The sequence below is a fragment of the Salmo trutta genome, chromosome 36 (assembly GCF_901001165.1).
Source record: "Salmo trutta chromosome 36, fSalTru1.1, whole genome shotgun sequence".
Lineage (NCBI taxonomy): Eukaryota > Metazoa > Chordata > Actinopteri > Salmoniformes > Salmonidae > Salmo > Salmo trutta.
In genome coordinates this window covers 36846262-36867895 of record NC_042992.1, presented here as the reverse complement: position 1 = coordinate 36867895, position 21634 = coordinate 36846262, and the positions used below count along the sequence as shown (strand labels likewise).

At 44.0% G+C, this 21634-nt stretch overlaps 1 protein-coding gene across 1 annotated transcript in view; it reads left to right on the top strand.

Annotated features, from left to right (window-relative positions):
* LOC115176000 (mediator of RNA polymerase II transcription subunit 30-like) overlaps positions 1 to 21634 on the top strand; it is a 42927-nt gene that overhangs the window by 8929 nt on the left and 12364 nt on the right. Inside the window, exon 4 of the mRNA XM_029735708.1 lies at positions 565 to 675. Coding sequence (XP_029591568.1) covers positions 565 to 675 — 111 coding nt within the window. The remainder of the gene's footprint in view (positions 1 to 564; positions 676 to 21634) is intronic.

The window sequence follows — 21634 nt, the reverse complement described above, 5'->3', positions numbered from 1 at the left end:
GTGCAATAAATAACAATGTGTTCCATACGGCACTGCTCGTTATCCTGCAGACCAGCAGGTGTCAGTATGATTTAAAACAGGAGGAACAGCCAGGCGGAGGGTGGGAGGGAGGGAAAGAAAAAAAGAAAGACCTCAGCATTCTGAGAGGGTTTTCAGCACAGCAGTCGGTATAGTGTCAGCTAGACAACGTCAAGCACAGAGAGTGCTTATAAATGAATTAAGAGCTTGGGTATGGACGGTGGAGAAGTCCTAATTCAGAAATGTCGGTGGTGGTATGGAACTGTTTGTAGATTAGTGTTTTGGTCATCTACACACAATCCCCATTTTATTTATTTTGTTTGAGAGACAAGCCAATGAACCTTATTTATTTTTCATGTTTTATTTATCCTTTATATAACCAGGCGAGACCCATTTGAAATGGTAATCTCTTTTGCAATGGAGCCACAGACAAGAGACAATAAATGTATTTTCCAAGCCAAAGTACCAAACTACTATCAGTTTAACATCCCCCTCACTGAACACCGGTGGTCATTGTTTATTTTGATATACCCTCCCCCCACACAGCAACTCATCCCGTATGTGGAGGACGACGGCAGCTCCAGACACAATGAACGCTCGGCCAGCCAGGCCCGCCCGGCAACAGAAGAGAGGAGGGAGATCCTGGAGGTTAACAAGGTGAGCTGCCCACTGGGGCTTTAGCGATGTAAATGTACAGTAGACTGGGCTTTAGAGCCCACAGCCCTGTATATAAAAAGGTAACCCCAATAGGGATTCCTGGGGGAGAGAGAGAGAGAGAACAGATTCTACGAAGAGAAAAAAAGAAATGGAAAAAAATAGTGTGAAGACAAGCTACATATTGTGCACAATACTCTCAGTACTCTGTACTGTAATCTACCTGAAGTAGTAATAGTCCTTCTTTGACTGTTGAAAATAGTTTTTGATAAACCGCAACATGCATTATTTGGCAGTGTTGCAGCTTTTATTAGCTCCCTAGTCATGGTGTGTGCGCGCCTGTGTGCGTGCTTGCCTGTCTTGTGTGCTGAATCATAAATGGAGCAAGGTCATGGATGTCATGGATGAGTATTGGTTATTTTTAAGAGCACTAGCTTCCTCGCTGCTGTTAAAGGTACCTACTACTGTAAAACATGGGCGTGAGCGCTGAGCTTAACTCAACTTAGGCAGATAGCAAACAAATTGTAGATCCACTGCAAGTACACAAACCTTCCATAAGCATCAATATCAGCATTCTAGCTGACCATATTGCTATGAAGCATACCAACACTGAAAGGAGAGCGAACACGCACATCCAAACAATAACACCGGCTGAAAATATACTGAACAAAAATATAAACGCAAAATGTAAAGTGTTGGTTCGCATGTTTCATGAGCTGAAACAAAAGATCTGAGACGTTTTCCATTTTCATCCCTGTTAGTGAGTATTTCTCCATTGCCAAGATAATCCATCCACCTGACAGGTTGTCAATTTTGTCACACAACACAATGCCACAGATGTCTCCCAAGTTGAGGGAGCGTGCAATTGGCATGCTGACCGCAGGAATGTCCACCAGAGCTGTTGCCAGAGAATGTAATGTTCATTTCTCTACCATAAGACCGCTGCTCCCGAGTTGCGCAGTGGTCTAAGGCACTGCATCTCAGTACTAGAGGCGTCACTATAGTCCCTGGTTCAAATCCAGGCTGTATCACATCCGGCCGTGATTGGGAGTCCTGTAGGGCGGCACACAATTGACCCAGCATCGTCCGGGTTTGGCCGGGGTAGGCCGTCATTGTAAATAAGAATTTGTTCTTAACTGACTTGCCTAGTTAAATTAAAATTTGTTTAAAAAAATCCAACGTAATTTTTAAGAATTTGGCAGTACGTCCAACCGTCTCACAACTGCAGACCACACCATCCCAGGACCTCCACATCAGGATTATTCACCTGCGGTATCGTCTGAGACTAGCCACCCGGACAGCTGATGAAACAGGAGTATTTTTTACATTTATTTTTTAACCCCCTTTTCTCCACAATTTTGATCTTGCAGCAATGAGACAACTCCCCAATGGGCTCGGGAGGCAAAGGTTGAGTCATGCGTCCATTGAGGAGTATTTTTGTCTTTAATAAAGCCTTTTTGTGGGGAAAAACTAATTCTGATTGGCTGGGCCTGGCTCCCCAGTGTGTGGGCCTATGCCCTCCCAGGTCCACCCATGGCTGCGCCTCTGCCCAGTCATGTGAAATCCATAAATTAGGGCCTAAGGAATTTATTTCAATTGACTGATTTTCCTTATATGAACTGTAAAATTGTTGAAATTGTTGCATGTTGCGTTTATACATTGAATGCAGAGTAACTACGAATGTTCAAATGTAGCCCAGGAGCTGGATGAAAATAAAGCTACGGAAACAATGAAAAGGCTCATTTAAATTTGGGAGCACTGAGCAAACAGTGAAGTGGACAATCAAACATTTACCATCTTAGCTGCTCATAGAAGAAGAAAAAGGATAACGGGAAGGTAGGCTTCACTTGCATGTCTGCAGCAGCCATCCCCTTTCCACCCCACACTGCTCTGCCCAGAGCCCAAATGCCCAGCTGAATATTAAAGCTGCGATGAGAAGAACATCTTTTGGGGAGTTAGAGGTTAACTCATCAGGACGGTAGTGATGCGGCAGAATGCGGAAAACAGATGTTTAGGAGGCTCAGCTGCATCTGCCTCAACGACCTGAGCCAGATACACCAGATTCCACAAGGAAAAGAGATTGAGGGAAAGAGATGGGAAACGAGAGTTGACATGTAACCGGATGGGATAGATGGGAAGATTTGAGTGTGAAGACAGGCCACATATTGAGCCAAATACCGGATTCCACAGGACGAGAGAGAAAAGAGAGGCTACAGAGAGAGAGAAAATAAAGATGGATGGATAACCGGACTGCATGGATAAAGAGGAGATTTTAGTGTGAAGACATACTGTACATATTGAGCCAGATAACATTCCAGAGAAAGTGAAACGGGCTGAAGATTTTAATGGAGATTTTAGTGGGTAGACATATTGAGACGGATAGGATTCCAGTCATTCCAGAGGAGGAGAGAAAGAAGGGAAATTAAAGAATACTGAGAGTGAAAAAAATATAGAAGACAAATAGATACTGGATGGACAGATATGTAGACAAATGGAAGATGTAGGAGGGAAAGTCTCCATATGGTGTCAGAGAGGATTTTCAATTAGAAGAGAGAGAGGAAAAAGATGAGACACTTGATGGAAAGACTAGAACAGACAGATACTTTTTGTATATATAGTGTATGTTGACACCCCTTCAAATTAGTGGATTTGTTATTTCACCCACACCCGTTGCTGACAGGTGTATAAAATCTAGCACACAGCCATGCAATCCCCATAGACCAACATTGACATTAGGAAGGCCTTAATGAAGAACTCAGTGACTTTCAACGTGGTAAAGTGAGTTTGTCAAATTTCTGCCCTGCTAGAGCTGCCCCGGTCAACTGAAGTGCTGTTATGGTGAAGTGTAAATGTCTAGGAGTATGTCGTGACTTTACTTTCATTAATCCGATGACTGTTATTTATCTAATCAACTAACTATGTTTAATTGTTACCCAATTTAAATTAATCATGTAATAAATAACTCATTAGGATTTGGGGCACTACGAGAGCAGTTTTTTTAAAGGAGTCACCATCTCCCTAATTAAACTCTAAAGCTCTACCTATTACATCCATAAACAGTCAACTTATTAATCATAACCTCGTATCATATTCTGAACAGTCGTAACCGCCTTGCATCTGCAAAAAACAGAGCCTTATGATTCAGTACTACACATTGGTTTAATTATTTATTCACTAGCTAACTAAATGGTAACACAGGATAAACATTCAAACTTAATACATTAGAAACAGGTCCCTAGCGGACTCACAACAATATGGCGGGGCTTGTTAAAAAAGACATGGCGAGGGCGAGAGATACGGAGACAATTAACGTTGGTACATTTTGAAACTACTCTCACTTATACTTCGCACACGAACCACCTCCCGCTTGGAGTAAGAAATCATGAATGTATTTAGGTGGAAATGTCTTGGTTCTTGGTGTATTTCTGTCAGAGCCAGGTCTTCTTGGAAAGGGTGTTGGGCCTTTTTGTGCGGCACATTGTAAGGCTCTGATTGTCCAAAAGGGCTCCCCACCCGTCTTCCACTGCTGTTGTCCGGTATCCGGTGACTTGTGAAGTCCTGAACAGAACTACAGAGTTTATTCTACCTCCATTCACTCTGGAAGATGCTTATTCGAAGATAGGCTAGCCAGCCTTGTCAATGGTTCTCAGTGGGGTGATGAGAGTAGCGTACTACAGTGATTTGAGAAGAGTGGTAGAATGGTCCCACTTAAATTTGCTTTTCTAGATACTTTACTTAGGACAGCTAATCAGCCGTACCAGTGATTGTCCGGGAGGTGACTTTATCATCTGTACCTCGTGTTGAGATTTCAGAGTTCGACTCACTTTGGACGTGAGCTGCAGCTTAACGTCTCTCTGGTCTGATATGTTAATTCTTAACCCATCGTTTTATACAGTTTGTTCAAAAGGGGCGGTTCCGTTAGGTTTACACGCTCTCTGACCTCACTCAAGGGGGCGATGACTACTTACTTGTACAAAGTTATAGAAACAATTTTCTCTTATAGTTTCCAAGATCACATCCCTCTCTTAACAAAAACACTTTCATAATTTTTCATATTTCATGCACAACGCATCGGATGGACACTTCACACAGTGGGTATACTTTCCAAGTTACAGTATTTCCTTTATAAAATGTTTAATGACATCACAAAATAGCAACCAAACTGACATTAGTGTTCTTTTAGGTCACCTCTGCCCATTCCCCACATTCTATGTTAGAAATATTGTTCCAGTATTCACTTTAGAACATGTTAGAGTTTCGGAAGGTAAAGTGTGTTGAAACAAAGGCACATTCCTTGGGTGAATTTGGACAGGGAGATAGCTGAATGTTCTGTCCTTGATTTACAACGGGGCGTGAGCTGTCAGCCCCCCGCCAGTTCCCTTCTACCCCTCTGCGGGTGAGAAGGGGTCTGGTTGAAGTTATTTATTGCAAGCTGATCTGACCTATTCAGACTAGTTCTCCCAGGACAGTCATGACAAGCAACAACGGGACGGCTGAGGCGCGTAGCGTGTAAAAATCATCTGTCCTCGGTTGCACTCACTACTGCGTTCCAAACTGCCCCCGGAAGTAAAATCAGCACAAAACCTGTTCGTCGGGAGCTTCATGAAATGGGTTTCCATGGCAGAGCAGCTGCACACAATGCCAAACGTTGCTGTCATTGGACTCTGGAGCAGTGGAAACTCATTCTCTGGAGTGATGAATCACGCTTTACCATCTAGCAGTCCAACGGACTAATCTGCGTTTGGTGGATGCCAGGAGAACGCTACCTGCCCCAATGCATAGTGCCAACTGTAAAGTTTGGTTGAGGAGTAATAATGGTCTGGGGCTGTTTTTCATGGTTCGGGCTAGGCCCCGTAGTTCCAGTGAAGGGAAATCTTAACGCTACAGCATACAATGACATTCTAGACAATTCTGTGCTTCCAACTTTATGGAAAGTCCTTTCATGTTTCAGCATGACAATGCCCCCGTGCACAAAGCGAGGTCCATACAGAAATCGTTTGTCGAGATCAGTGTGGAAGAACTTGATTGGCCTGCACAGTGCCCTGACCTCAACCCCATCAAACACCTTTGGCATGAATTGGAATGCCGACTGCGATCCCGGCCTAATCGCCCATCATTAGTGCCCGACTTCATTAATGCTCTTGTGGCTGAATATAAGCAAGTCCCCGCAGCAATGTTCCAACATCTAGTGGGAAGCCTGAGCTGTTCGGCGTAGTAGGAAAGGTAGGTAAAGAGTAGAGTATTTTAAGGTATAGGAGGTACACTGGAGGAGCTCCAAAATAAATGACTCCTCCATGGTAATGTCTTGCTGCTTTATGGGCCGTCCTGTGTGTGAGTGATAGTCTGCTCTCGTTATCTGTCGATTGGGGGAGAGAGAGAGAGAGAGAGAGAAATGCATTAGCCATAATTCATTGCCACCTAATGGTCTGCGATTGCTCAATCTCTGAGCTGCAGACCTTTTGTACAGCAGATTGTGATTGTACATATCAATTCCGCTTTCCTCTCCTCTGCTCCAACGAGACACACAAACTCTGAAGCGCCCAAGTGACCACAAATTAGATCCTTAATGAATGCCTTGCATTAGTGCTCGCACGCCAATTAATGAGAGGAAACAATGAATAGGAAAACAGACCAATTGAAATGAAATTCTGAAGATGTCTGGCAGACAGGCATTTTCATCCCATCTGTCTCCTTTTCTGTCCAAGAAGGACCCCTGAATGACTGCGTTTTCTGCAGAACGGATAATGATTCACTGGGCTCTCAAGAGTACTTGATAATCATTCCATCTGGGATATGAGGCTGCTGCCCTGTCATCTCCCCATCACTCTTTCCCTTCCCTCTTCCTGCTATGCCCTCCTCTACCCTCCTTCCTTTCCTCCATCTTTCCTTCTCTTCTCCCCCCCACGGATCCTAACTGATGACCAGTTCCTACGGGGGTGTCACAGTTAGTACCCGGGACCATCCCCAGTGCCTCTCCATTGCAGCCCTGCCATCACCACTCGGCCAGCCTTTGATTTAATACCAGCCTAAGTGTGAATAAATTCCTGTCATAGCCCATTAAGGGGGCCTTGGAGAGATCTGGCCTGTTATTAATTCTCCACAGCTCCTCTCTTTCTCTCTCTCCGTCTCTCCTCCTCTCTCGCCTTCCTCCTTCCCTCACTCTGTCCCTCGCTCGTACACATTCCCTTGCTTTTCTTAATATCCTGTTAATTACAGCGTCCGTCCTCTTTATTCAAATGAGGTGAGAAATTAAATGCAAAGGATATTTGTAATTCCAAATAGGGGAAGGGTGAGGGGGGTTGGGGTTGGGGGGAGGGGGAGCTGTTGTGGATAATGAATTCCAGTGGTATTGGCAGGTTAGCAGCGTTATCTGAAGAGCAGGCCGGGATCTGTGGAGGCCTGATGATAAACAAACAGACCTGGATGGTAATGAGACTCACTCGGAGAGAGATACAGTTGAAGTTGGAAGTTTACATACACCTTAGCCAAATACATTTAAACTCAGTTTTTCACAATTCCTGACATTTAATCCTAGTAAAAATTCCCTGTCTTAGGTCAGTTAGGATCACCACTTTATTTTAGAATGTGAAATGTCAGAATAATAGTAGAGAGAATTATTTCTTTCAGCTTTTATTTCTTTCATCACATTCCCAGTGGGTCAGAAGTTTACATACACTCAATTAGTATTTGGTAGCATTGCCTTTAAATTGTTTAACTTGGGTCAAACGTTTCAGGTAGCCTTCCACAAGCTTCCCAAAATAAGTTGGGTGAATTTTGGCCCATTCCTCCTGACAGAGCTGGTGTAACGGAGTCCGGTTTGTAGGCCTCCTTGCTTGCACACGCTTTTTCAGTTCTGCCCACAAAATTTCTATAGGATTTTGAGGTCAGGGCTTTGTGATGGCCACTCCAAGACCTTGACTTTATAGTCCTTAAGCCATTTTGCCACAACTTTGGAAGTATGCTGGGGGTCATTGTACATTTGGAAGACCCATTTGCGACCAATCTTTAAATTCCTGACTGATGTCTTGAGATATTGCTTCAATATATCCACATAATTTTCCTTTCTCAGGATGCCATCTATTTTGTGAAGCGCGCCAGTCCCTCCTGCAGCAAAGCACCCCCACAACATGATGCTGCCACCCCTGTGCTTCACTGTTGGGATGGTGTTCTTTGGCTTGCAAGCCTCCCCCTTTTTCTCCAAACATAACAATGGTTATTATGGCCAAACAGTTCTATTTTTGTTTCATCAGACCAGATTACATTTCTCCAAAAAGTACTCTTTGTCCCCATGTGCAGTTCCAAACCATAGTCTGGCTTTTATATGGCGATTTTGGAGCAGTAGCTTCTTCCATGCTGAGCGGCCTTTCAGGTTATGTTGATGTCGGACTCGTTTTACTGTGGATATAGATACTTTTGTACCTGTTTCCTACAGCATCTTCACAAGGTCCTTTGCTGTTGTTCTGGGATTGATTTGCACTTTTCGCACCAAAGTACGTTCATCTCTAGGAGACAGAACGTGTCTCCTTCCTGAGCGGTATGACGGCTGAGTGGTCCCATGGTGTTTATACTTGCATACTATTGTTTGTACAGATGAACGTGGTACCTTCAGGCGCTTGGAAATTGCTCCCAAGGAGGAACCAGACTTGTGGAGGTCTACAATTTGTTTTCTGAGGTCTTGGCTCATTTCTTTTGATTTTCCCATGATGTCAAGCAAAGAGGCACTGAGTTTGAAGGTAGGCCTTGAAATACATCCACAGGTACACCTCCAATTTCTCAAATTATGTCAAATAGCCTATCAGAAGCTTCTAAAGCTATGACATTTTCTGGAATTTTCCAAGCTGTTTAAAGGCACAGTCAACTTAGTGTATGTAAACTTCTGACCCACTAGAATTGTGATACAGTGAATTATAAGTGAAATAATCTGTCTGTAAACAATTGTTGGAAAAATTACTTGTGTCATGCACAAAGTAGATGTCCTAACCGACTTGCCAAAACTATAGTTTGTTAACAAGAAATTTGTGGAGTGATTGAAAAACTAGTTTTAATGACTCCAACCTAAGTGCATGTAAACTTCCGACTTCAACTGTATATGGATGGCTTCTGTCTCTCTCAACTACTCTCCCTCTCTCAACTACTCTCCCAACTACTCTCCCTCTCTCAACTACTCTCCCAACTACTCTCCCTCTCTCAACTACTCTCCCTCTCTCAACTACTCCCTCTCTCAACTACTCCCTCAACTACTCTCCCTCTCTCAACTACTCCCTCTCTCAACTACTTCCTCAACTACTCTCCCTCTCTCAACTACTCTCCCTCTCAACTACTCCCTCTCTCAACTACTCTCTCTCTCTCAACTACTCTCTCTCAACTACTCCCTCTCTCTCAACTACTCCCTCTCTCTCTCAACTACTCTCTCAACTACTCTCCCAACTACTCTCTCTCTCTCAACTACTCTCTCTCAACTACTCCCTCTCTCTCAACTACTCCCTCTCTCTCAACTACTCTCTCTCTCAACTACTCTCTCAACTACTCTCTCTCTCAACTACTCCCTCTCTCTCAACTACTCTCTCTCTCTCAACTACTCTCCCTCTCTCAACTACTCTCTCTCTCTCAACTACTCTCCCTCTCAACTACTCTCCCTCTCTCAACTACTCTCCCTCTCTCAACTACTCTCTCTCTCTCAACTACTCTCCCTCTCTCAACTACTCTCTCTCTCTCAACTACTCTCCCTCTCTCAACTACTCTCTCTCTCTCAACTACTCTCTCTCAACTACTCTCTCTCAACTACTCCCTCTCTCAACTACTCCCTCAACTACTCTCTCTCTCAACTACTCTCTCTCTCAACTACTCCCTCTCTCTCAACTACTCCCTCTCTCTCAACTACTCTCCCTCTCTCAACTACTCTCTCTCTCTCAACTACTCTCCCTCTCAACTACTCTCCCTCTCAACTACTCTCCCTCTCTCAACTACTCCCTCTCTCAACTACTCCCTCTCTCAACTACTCCCTCTCTCAACTACTCTCTCTCAAATTCAAATTCAAGCTGCTTTATTGGCATGAAAAACATTGTGTCAAAATTGCCAAAGCAACAATGTATACAATATACATTGTAATACATTTATAAACAATAACAATTAATAATATAATGGTAGTAAATAATAATACAAAATGAAATACAAAAATAATAACAATATAGTAGAAATGTAGTAAATATAAAAGCTAAACATGGAAAATGAAACTAACTAACTTATAACTAAATAACGGTCATCTTCACCATTACATCAGTACTACAACTACCATCATTACTACTACTACTGCCACCACTACCATCATTAAACTGCTATCATTACCATCACGCTACTACCCATACCACTACTATTTGGAATGATAAACAACAATGATAATAGAAATAACAATAATAGTAATAACAATAATACTAATAATAAGTAAGTTACTATTTACTATGCAGAGGTTATTATTCAGTGTCCCTCAGGCTATGGCAGGCAAATACATATTTGGCTGCAAGAGGAGCCATTGCTCCTTTGCCCATGAGTATTTTTAGTTTTTCCTCTGGCTTTATAAGTCAACATTTGGAATAAATGTAGTCATTTCCGTGAACATGGAATCTCTTTGTGAGGAATATTTCTCACAGTAAAGGAGAAAGTGCATCTCTGTTTCTTTCTCCTCTTTGGGTAGCCATGTCTTTTTATGTCTGCCGGTTTCTACTGCCAATCGGTGGTCACTCAGCCTGTACTTGGTAAGGATCTGTCTCTGAATCGTATCTCTGACAGAGTAGAGATAATCAGCCAATTCATATTCTCTGTTTAGGGTCAGATAGCAATTTAGTTGGCTTTGGGATTTTGTTTCGTTTTTCCAATGTTGTAAATATGAGTCCTTTTGATTGGTTCATGATTTTTTTTTATTGGAATTCTTTATTTTGAAGCAGTGCTGGTGTCAGATTGGTTGGTTAGGTCCAACACCAGCTGACTGAGACGGCTCGTTTCTGGGTTCAGCTCTTGAGTTTGAAGTGCTTTAAATTGCAGACTTAAATTCGGACTTGAATTTAGATGTAGCCAAAAAATGGATGATCTTTTCTGTATTTTCATTACTACTGGAAAGTGGCCCAATTCTGCCCTACATGCATTGGTGTATTCCTCTGAATTATCTGACAGAATTCTGCATGTAGGGCTTCAATTGGATGTTTGTCCCACATATTAAAGTCCAGTTTATTGAGTGGCCCCCAAACCTCACTTCCGTAAAGAGCTATTGGTAGGATTACACTGTCAAATATTTTGGTCCAAATTCTAATTGGGATGTTGATATTGAATAATTTCATTTTTATTGCATACAATGTTCTGCGGGATTTTTCTTTGAGTGCATTCACTGCCATATTAAAGTTTCCTGATGCAGATATGGTCAGACCAAGGTATGTGTACTTTTTAGTGTGTTCAATTATGGTGTTGTTCAGGGTGAATTTATATTTGTGTTTCTGACATCTGTTTTTTGGGGGGAAAATCATGATTTTCTTTTTTTATGTACTGCCAGGACCCAATTATGGCAATATTGCTCTAGAATATTAATGTTCTGTTGAAGACCTTCTTTGGTTGGTGATAGAAGTACCAAGTCATCAGCATATAGCAGGTATTTCACCTCTGTGTCAAATAGTGTAAGTCCTGGGTCTGGAGAATGGTCAATAAAGCCAGCAAAGATTTTGCCCTCTTATTTTTGGTGGACGTGTTTATTAATTAATGTGTGTAAGGTGTATATATGGTCAGTAGTGCGACGGTTGGGGAGAAAGCCAATTTGACATTTACTTATTACATTTTTTTCTTGAAGAAAGGTTTGAATTCTTGAATTCAAAATGCTACAGAAAACCTTTCCAAGTTGCTGTTTATGCAAATTCCCCTATAATTATTGGGGTCTGATTTGTCTCCACTTTTGTGGATAGGGGAGATGAGCCCCTGGTTCCAGACATCAAGGAAGCAGCCAGAAGTTAAAACCATGTTGAACAATTTAAGCACAGCATTTTGCAACTCAGGTGTGCTGTTTTTCAGCATTTCATTTCTGATGTTGTCTAGACCACAAGCCTTCTTTGATTTAATAGATTTGAGCTTTTCATTTAGTTCTTGTTGGGTTATTGGGTAATCGAATGGATTTTGGTTGTTTTTAAATGACTGATTCAAGGATGTTCAATTTTTCTTGAATTTCTAATTGGTTCTGTTGTAAGTCTTTTTGTGGGATGTTTTTGTATAGATTATCAAAATATTTCTTCCAAATTCCTTCATCTTGTATGGCTTTGTCGTCCTTAAATTGTTCCACATGTCCCAGAACTGATTTTGGTCAATTGCGTTTTCAATTTCATCAAGTGTCTTGTTGGTATAATTCAGTTTCTTGCGTTTCAGTCTTTGTTTATACTGTTTCAGAGTTTCAAAGTATTCATATCGTAGCTCTGGGTTGTTTTGCTGCTTATGTTTTTCATTTGACATTTGTCTTAGGCGTTTTTTCATTGTTTACATTCGTTATCAAATCATTTTTCAGAAACATTTTGTTTTTTTGTTTCTGATGTTACATTTGTTTTCTCAAATTTGCTTTCAATGCTGCTTTTTGGAATATGCAATTGATGTTTTGAGTAGCCGAATTGACACCTTTATTGTTTTGGTATTATGAGTTATTGATGAACTGTATAGAATTCATCATTTCATTTGAGTTCAATGTTTCAATGAATCTCTCTGAACTGTTTGGAGCCCATCTGTACGATTGGTTTATGTTGTAGAGTTTATTGGGCTGTTTTTTTGAATGAATTTTCCCGGTTAATTTCTTCAGAAACACGTTGATCAGACTGTGATCTGACAATGGTGTCTGTGGTCTGACAGTGAATGCACTAATGGAGGAGGGGTCAATGTCAATGATTGCATAATCGCCCACACTTGTCCCAAGAGCTGAGCAGTAAGTAAACTGACCTAAAGAGTCCCCTCTGATTCTATCATTAAGCATGTACAGGCCTAAGGCTCGACAGAGATGCACTAACTCCTTCCCATTTTTGTTCAGTATTTGGTCAGGACTGTTTCTATTATTTATAATAGGGCTACTGTACAAGGAGGGGTGTCTAAATATGTGGTGGTTACCTCCCACATCAGTGTAGTCAGGCTCAGAACCTGTTGTTGCATTGAAATCTCCACAAATAAGCACTTTACCCTCTGCCTGAAATGTAATGATTTCTGTGTGGAGATTGTCAAAAAACTGATCATCATAATATGGTGAATCTGAAGGAGGAGCATAAGCTGCACATATGAATACATCATTGTCACAGTAGATTGTACCTTTGTTAAGTTTTAGCTAAATGTGACTGGTACCTTTTTTCATTTCATTCAGTGCTAAATCCTGCTTATGCCAAATTATGATTCCACCTGAGTCTCGGCCCCGTTTAACATTTTTATGTTTGATTGATGGTAGTAAACTTTCTCTATAGCCTGAGGGACACTGAGTATCTATGTCTCCACGACACCATGTTTCCAGTAGGATTATGATGTCCTGTCCCTTGATGTTTTTAATCAATTCTGGATTTGTTGTTTTATAACCAAAATGTGAAGAGTATAGGCCCTGGATATTCCAAGAGCTGATAGTTAATGATCTCATTTATAATAAGTGATATTGCATTTACATTTTAGTCATTTAGCAGACGCTCTTATCCAGAGCGACTTACAGTAGTGAATGCATACATTTCATACATTCTTTCTCCGTACTGGTCTCCCGTGGGAATCGAACCCACAACCCTGGCGTTGCAAACACCATGCTCTACCAACTGAGCCACACGGGACCATTGAAAAAAAAAAGAAGTACATTGAAAAAAAAAAAAAAAAACATACATTAGTATAATACCGGTGCCAATAAAATTAAGAATAGTTGTAAACAAATGAATAACAATGGAATAAGATTGCACAAAAAACAAGTACAATGCAATCTGCAACCCTGTGTGTGTGTGTGTGTGTGTGTGTGTGTGTGTGTGTGTGTGTGTGTGTGAGAATTAAAGGGTCTGTCTATCTCAGTAGTCTGCATATTAGTTGCAGTAGTTGGAGCACCTCTCTAATCTCTGATTGTTCTAGGTGTCTTTTGCCAGAGGTTACCTCAGCATATGTAGACTGATGATATGAATGATACATGGTGTGGACTGCATCATGTGGTGTACTTCTCTGAAGAACAGTGTTCTAGCCGACCCTGGAGTAGTGATCAGAGCTGTGTTGTGATGGGCCAGGTCCAGTAGAGCTGTGTTGTGATGGGCCAGGTCTAGTAGAGCTGTGTTGTGATGGGCCAGGTCTAGTAGAGCTGTGTTGTGATGGGCCTGGTCCAGTAGAGCTGTGTTGTGATGGGCCTGGTCCAGTAGAGCTGTGTTGTGATGGGCCTGGTCCAGTAGAGCTGTGTTGTGATGGGCCAGGTCCAGTAGAGCTGTGTTGTGATGGGCCAGGTCTAGTAGAGCTGTGTTGTGATGGGCCAGGTCTAGAAGAGCTGTGTTGTGATGGGCCAGGTCTAGTAGAGCTGTGTTGTGATGGGCCAGGTCCAGTAGAGCTGTGTTGTGATGGGCCAGGTCTAGTAGAGCTGTGTTGTGATGGGCCAGGTCTAGTAGAGCTGTGTTGTGATGGGCCTGGTCCAGTAGAGCTGTGTTGTGATGGGCCTGGTCTAGTAGAGCTGTGTTGTGAAGGGCCTGGTCTAGTAGAGCTGTGTTGTGATGGGCCAGGTCTAGTAGAGCTGTATTGTGAAGGGCCAGGTCTAGTAGAGCTGTGTTGTGATGGGCCAGATCTAGTAGAGCTGTGTTGTGATGGGCCAGGTCTAGTAGAGCTGTGTTGTGATGGGACGGGTCTAGTCGTGCTGTCCTGAGGCGGGTCTGTCTGGTAAATCTGTGCTGTGTTGGGCCTGGTCTAGTAGAGCTGTGTTGTGATGGGCCTGGTCTAGTAGAGCTGTGTTGTGATGGCCTGGTCTAGTAGAGCTGTGTTGTGATGGGCCTGGTCTAGTAGAGCTGTGTTGTGAAGGGCCTGGTCTAGTAGAGCTGTGTTGTGATGGGTCTGGTAAATCTGTGCTGTGTTGGGCCTGGTCTAGTAGAGCTGTGCTGTAATAAGCCGTGTCTGGCTCTTCTCTCCTGGGGATGGTGGAGGTACTGTTGTTTCAGAATGTGGGGCGGCGGACCTCTGTTGCTGGGGTGATGGGTGTGTGGGTCCCTGCCATGTGTTGCATCTTTTAGGTCCTTGGCAAAGGTTCTGATACTGTCCTGATCAAGATGTACATTATGGTATAAGTGTTGACATGTCAGAGTGGAGTGGTGAGCCGTTCTGACGTTGAGCAGTGAGGCACAGTCCACAGTTATCTGTTGATTTATATTGTCCATCAACTGTCCTGGGAAGTCTTTTCTTGGTAGGAGGGTGGACACAACTATATTGGTTGTTGGGAACCGAGCCTGTGCCCGTTCTGCCACTCTTCTCACTGCCCCAGATACATTTTCACCTTTGGCATGAAGGTGGTTTGTGCCAGTGTGGATGATGATGATGATGATGTTGGGGGTGTCAATCCTGGTCTGACTGAGTAGCTGCGTTACACTGTCAGTTGTAGGACACCAGAACTTATTCACCTGGTGTCTAGGGAATCATCTTTCCTGGACTAACAACTTCCCATTTGAATCAATAAGGATTGCAGTTGTGGGTGATTGTCTGGGTGGAGCAGACTGGGAGACTGGTATTCTGACCTGGGCTGGAGCAGACTGGGAAACTGGTATTCTGACCTGGGCTGGAGCAGACAGGGTGGCTGGTTGGCTGGCCTGGGCTGGAGCAGACTGAGAGGCTGGTAGGTTGACCTGGGCTGGAGCAGACTGAGAGGCTGGTAGGTTGACCTGGGCTGGAGCAGACTGAGAGGCTGGTAGGTTGACCTGGGCTGGAGCAGACAGAGGCTGGTAGGTTGACCTGGGCTGGAGCAGACTGAGAGGCTGGTAGGTTGACCTGGGCTGGAGCAGACAAGGGGCTGGTAGGTTGACCTGGGCTGGAGCACACTGGGAGGCTGGTAGGTTGACCTGGGCTGGAGCAGACTGTGCTGGAGCAGACTGGGAAGCAGGTAGGCTGACATGGGCTAGAGCATACTGGGACGCTGGTTGGCTGATCTGGGCTGGAGCAGACTGGTAGGCTGGTGCAGTGTCATCAGGCTGTGTTTGAGGCCATGCTGGTTATGCTGGTCTCAGGTTCTGCCTGTGTTGTACCAAGCTGGTGGACATGTTCTCTAGATGCAGAGGACATAATGACTAGCTGCTGGTTGAGGGTGTCAATGTACCTCTCTCTTTGTTCTAGCTCCTTTCTTGTTGTGCTCAGATGGTCTCTGAGGTCGTCATTTGTCTGACTCAGTTTGTCAATTCTGCTTTCTAATTTAGCAGTAGATGCTCTGCTCTCCTCCCTGAACTGTTTCATCTCTTCTTTTAGTTTCTGGACAGTGTCCTCCTCTTGAAGCTTGTTCTCTCTGAGTTCTATGACCTCTGCTTCGACTACAGAGAGGGTGTTGTGGAAACGTTGCATAGCAGGTGTTCTTGGTGTTGTAGGCATGTTCTTGGCTCTGTCTGCTGCAGGTGAGGTAGGTAGAGGGACACTGAGGGCTTCTTGCTGGGTCACAGAGACCGTTGGGGCCTGCTTTTCTCCATCTCCCTCCTTGACTTTTTCCTCAGTTTCTGAGATGATTTCAGCTTCTGCTTTTAGGGTAGCAAACCTATTCTCAAAAGCCTGGAGGCTTGAATCATTGCCTTGTATCAATACAGTTCCATTATTATATAAGTTTACTGTTTGATAAGTGTTGCTCTGGTCAGCTTCTTCAAAAATGTTGATCTCACATCCTTGGCTGATGCCTCTCTTTTTTGAGAAAGGGAAATGGTTGCAAATAACCCTTTTCCATATGTGTCCTCGTTTGGTATTAAAAATTACATTTGCTCTTGTTTTGCAACTGGTAAGATCTGCAAACAGGCATTCATGGTTCTGTCCCATCAACAAACCTTTGAAACTTTTCTTAGCTTTCTCTGTTTGGATGTCTGGTGGGTAAACAATTTCCATAGCAACGCTGGTGATGTTGGCTACAATGTTGCAGTAGAAGCCTTGCTTCTTGTATTATTGTCACTTGTGTCTTTAGAGGACTGTTTCACTTTGATGTCCTTTTTCTTCTGTCCTTATTTTGTCTTTCTTTTCTTCTGTTAACTAGATATTCTTTGTTATTCTTTGTTAGCTAGCTAGCTAGCTTCTTCCAGGAGAGTCCCTAGCAACTGGTAAACAATTCAGCTAGCTAAGATAACTGTACAGTTTTATGAAAAATAGTTACTTTTTCAAAAGCCTATCTTCTTTGTTTGTTGCTTGTTTTGTCTCCTATTCAGTCTTGCAGTTTTCTTTTGCTTTTTTCCGATGTACTTCACTCTAAAAACCATGTAAATTTCAATATTTGTAGGAGCTCATTTTTTCAGCAGCTGCTGCTCAATTTGTCTCCCTCTCTCTCTCACTCCCCCTCCCCTACTCCCTCTCTCCCCTACTCCCTCTCCCTCTCTCCTACTCCCCCTCTCTCTCCTACTCTCCCCCTCTCTTTCTCCTACTCCCCCTCTCACTCCCCCTCTCTCTCTACCTCTCTATACCTCTCAACTACTCTCTCTCTTTCAATTTGGATATCTCTCTCTTCTACTCCCCCTCTCTCTCCCCTCCTCTCTCTCTCCTACTCTCTCTCTCTTTTACTCTCACTCCCCTCCCTCTCCCCTACTCCCTCTCTCCCCTACTCCCTCTCCCTCTCTCCTACTCCCCCTCTCTCTCTCTCTCTCCCTCTCCTACTCTCCCCCTCTCTTTCTCCTACTCCCCCTCTCACTCCCCCTCTCTCTCTACCTCTCAACTACTCTCTCTCTCCTACTCCCCCCTCTCTCTCCCCTCCTCTCTCTCCCCTGCTCTCTCTCTCCCCTCCTCCTTCCCCTCCTCTCTCTCTCCTACTCTCTCCCCTCTCTCTCCTCTCCTACTCCCTCCCCTACTCTCTCCCCTCCTACTCCCTCCCCTCCTCTCTCTCTCCTACTCCCTCCCCTACTCTCTCCCCCTCTCTCCCCTCCTCTCTCTCTCCCCTACTCTCTCCCCCTCTCTCTCTCCCCTCCTCTCTCTCTCTCTCCTACTCTCGCTCTCGCTCACTACTACTCCCCCTCCCGCTCTCCTGCTCCCTCTCTCCCCTACTCCCTCTCCCCCTACTCCCTCTCTCCTACTCCCTCCCCCTCTCAACTACTCTCTCTCTCTCTCCCCTCTCACTCTTACTCCCCCTCCCTCTCACCTGCTCCCTCTCTCCCCCTACTCCCTCTCTCCTACTCCCCCTCTCAACTACTCTCTCTCTCTCTCCCCTCTCACTCTTACTCCCCCTCCCTCTCACCTGCTCCCTCTCTCCCCCTACTCCCTCTCCCCCTACTCCCTCTCTCCTACTCCCCCTCTCAACTACTCTCTCCCTTTCTCTCCTACTCCCCCCTCTCTCTCTCTCCTACTCCCTCCCCTACTCTCTCCCCTCCTCTCTCCTACTCCCCCCTCCTCTCTCTCTCTCTCTCTCTCTCTCTCTCTCTCTCTCTCTCTCTCTCTCTATACCTCTCAACTACTCCCTCTCTCTCAACTACTCCCTCTCTCTCAACCTCTACACCTCTCTCATTCAACCTCTCAACTACTCCCTCCCTCTCTCTCAACTACTCCCCCCCTCTCTCTCAACTACTCCCTCTCTCGCGGAAGACACGTTTCAGTTGAATGCATTCAGTTGTACAACTGACTAGGCATCCCACTTTCTATCTCTCTCTCTCGCTACATACTCCAGCATTAGCAGGCTGTTCACAGGAGGCGCACAAACCTCCATGTTTTACCAGGCTCATATGTAGCCCATTAGAGCAGCCAGGGGCTTTTTAATTGGTGAACAGGAGGTCAGATGGGGAAACACAGTGCATCGCTTGTTGTTGGAGATTGGGGTGCTGTGTTTGGAATGAGAAGGTTTTCCAGCAGTTTCTAGTGCTATTAATGTCAAGTGAATTCCACAATTTTATTTGAAATTTTGTTAAACTGTTTAAGGAATTTGTAACCAAGTTGACTAGAGTTTTTCTCTTCTCAAATTGTGTTTGGATTCGTTAACTACAGCAAGGCCGGCTGAAAGTCTTACTGGTTAGAAAGAGGAAGAACTAGGCGTACAACTGTTCGTCTATCTTGACCTTGGTGACGCCACAAGGTTGACAGGTTCAACTGCCGGACGACCGTGATTCCCACCTGTTAATAAATGGATCCTGTGAACTTTAGATCTGTTGTTGCGAAGAGTAAATCGGGCCAACGACTGGAACCTTCTGGGCCGACAAAACAAAAAGGGACACTTTGCCACTCTCCCCAAACCCTGTTCTCGTTCCCCTTGCATAAGAGGAGCTAAAATAACATCTCCAGTCGGTTGAGACTTTAAAGTAGAATTACACCGCCTTTTCATCTTCCCAGATTTCCGCCTGCCTCCTTTTTTTCTCTTCACGGTTGCGTATAAGATCTAGCCCAGATGCTGTAAGCCCCTGACAGCTGAGGCAGAGATGAAAGAGCCCGGCTCGTTGGCACTGAGATGAGGGGGGGGGGCATTACCGAGCAAATGCCAGCCTAAAGCCCCCTATACCTGAGAGCTCTCCAAGCTAACCCTCTACATTTTTACATTTGTCATTTAGCAGATGCTGTTATGCAGAGCGACGTACAGTTAGTGCATTCATCTTAAGATAGCTAGGTGGGACAATCACGTTTCACAGGCATAGTGAGTACACTTTTCCTCAAAGTAGTTATCGGCAGTCAGAGCTGGGGGGGGGGGGTTATTGTCATGCTAAAGTCTGTAATTGACATTTTACATCTCCAGGCCTCCACTCATACTAGTTGCTGATGCGCGCCTTTTGGAACGTCTACAGTTCAAAAAGAATAGTAGAACAAATCAATTTAATATACACCATCACAATAAATCCATTATTTATTTTAGGCAGGACTAAAGGAAAATGATGATATGAAGAAAATGTATTTCAGAAGAACAGAATGTGACGTGGCCTACTGCATGTTATCTGGCTAAGCGCCTTGCCATAGGCTGTAGGCTCGTTCATTTAGCAGACAAGATATGCTAATAAGTCACATGCCATTATTTTAGATGATTTTATAGTAAGAAGAATATAATTTAACTCACTGCTCTTGTGGCTGAATGGAAGGAAGTCCCCACAGCAATGTTCCAACATCTAGTGGAAAGCCTTCCCAGAAGAGTGGAGGCCAACTCCATATTAATGCCCATGATTTTGGAATGAGATGTTCGATGAGCAAGTGTCCACATACTTATGTTCTTTTGCAACTCTGACTCTGCCGTAAGAGGGTTACTCCAGATGGGAAAGTTCCTACCATTTTATTCATATTGTTTCCTTACTGGGCTTTTCGAAACCTATGATCTCTCTCTACTCTTCTCCCAATATCATTCGAAGAGATGATGGGGAGCGAAACTATTCAGTTATCAAGTTTATCAAACTCAAATGAGAATGGATGTTTAATAATTCTCCTCGTAGGCTCTGAATGAAAAAAAACAACTTTGATTTGAAGGCATCATCGAAAGTCTTCCCTTCCTTTGTCTGCTCCCTCATGTCTCCACTATCCCTCGTATCTACTTTTCTAAACTGCCCGATCACCGTGCAAATGCTTTTATGTGAAGGAAGTTGTCGTGGACGCTTGGAATTGAACCGACAACTTTTGGGGATTCTAGGTTTCTAGCACAATTCTCAGACCATCTGAACCCTGTATACAAGCTAATCATCTCACAGGCCCCCAATCGCAACAGGGCAGGTTTCCTCTTGTGCTTCTAATTTAATTATTGCTTATCAATTCACGCCCCGGGCGCACAACCTACACTCTACCCTCATCAGCCTACTCTAGCTTTGAATCCTAAACACCGCTTTCAAGATGGGATGAACGTTTCAACTCTGGGATTACACATTTTCTGTACTGAAAATACATGTATGCCCCTTTGACTGTAAAGTAACTTCAACGCTGATGTGAGAGTGGATCCCCTGGTTTTAAAGCGAATATTTTGTGTTTTCCAAAGAACACATTCATAGTACAAGTGCTTAGGTCAGACGAAATAGGCCTACTCGCTGTTGTTCTGTGATTCACGTTATCCAGCGCAAAAACAGTTATACATCATATGCAATGGGCTGTGTTTGGCCCCGCCATTTTGGTTTTAAAGAGAGGGTGTGAAATGGCAGTTTAGCCTTTGTGCCCCTCGTATATAATCACTATGAACAAAATCACAAAGCAGAGCCCAGTCAATACTGCTACCTGGCGGCAGGTCAAGTGCTGCAGAGGGCCGGGCAGGGTGAAGAAGGGGAAAAAAGCAGCAGAATCAATGGGAACTGTTCTGCAACAGTCAGCGGACACTGCAAGCTTTCCAGCTCAGGGCTGAGGACATATTGAAAGGCGGGGTGTATGCAGAGGATGACAACATGGCTATTGTATTTCTGCCAGTGAGCAGTGGAAGGCTTTATCTTCCCCACCATACCTTGGGCCCTTGTCCTCCTGGGAGGCCCATGTCAACTAGTGTACACTTGGGCAGTTAAACTTTCTGGCTTTTTTTAAGGGAGAGTTTATCAATTCAATTAAGGTTATTAACCCTTTACACTCGTGGAAATGGGCAAAATGTAAATGTTTATTACGGAAGAAATAACATAATAACCATGGTACCAATGGGCTCCCGAGTGGCGCAGCGGTCTAAGGCACTGCATCTCAGTGCTTGAGGCGTCACAACAGACACCTTGGTGTGAATCCAGTCTGTATCATAACCGCTCTGATTGGGAGTCCCATAGGGCGGCACACAATTGGCCCAGCGTTGTCCGGGTTTGGCCGGTGTAGGCCATCATTGTAAATAGGAATTTGTTCTTAACTGACTTGCCTAGTTAAATAAAGGGGTAAAAATATATAT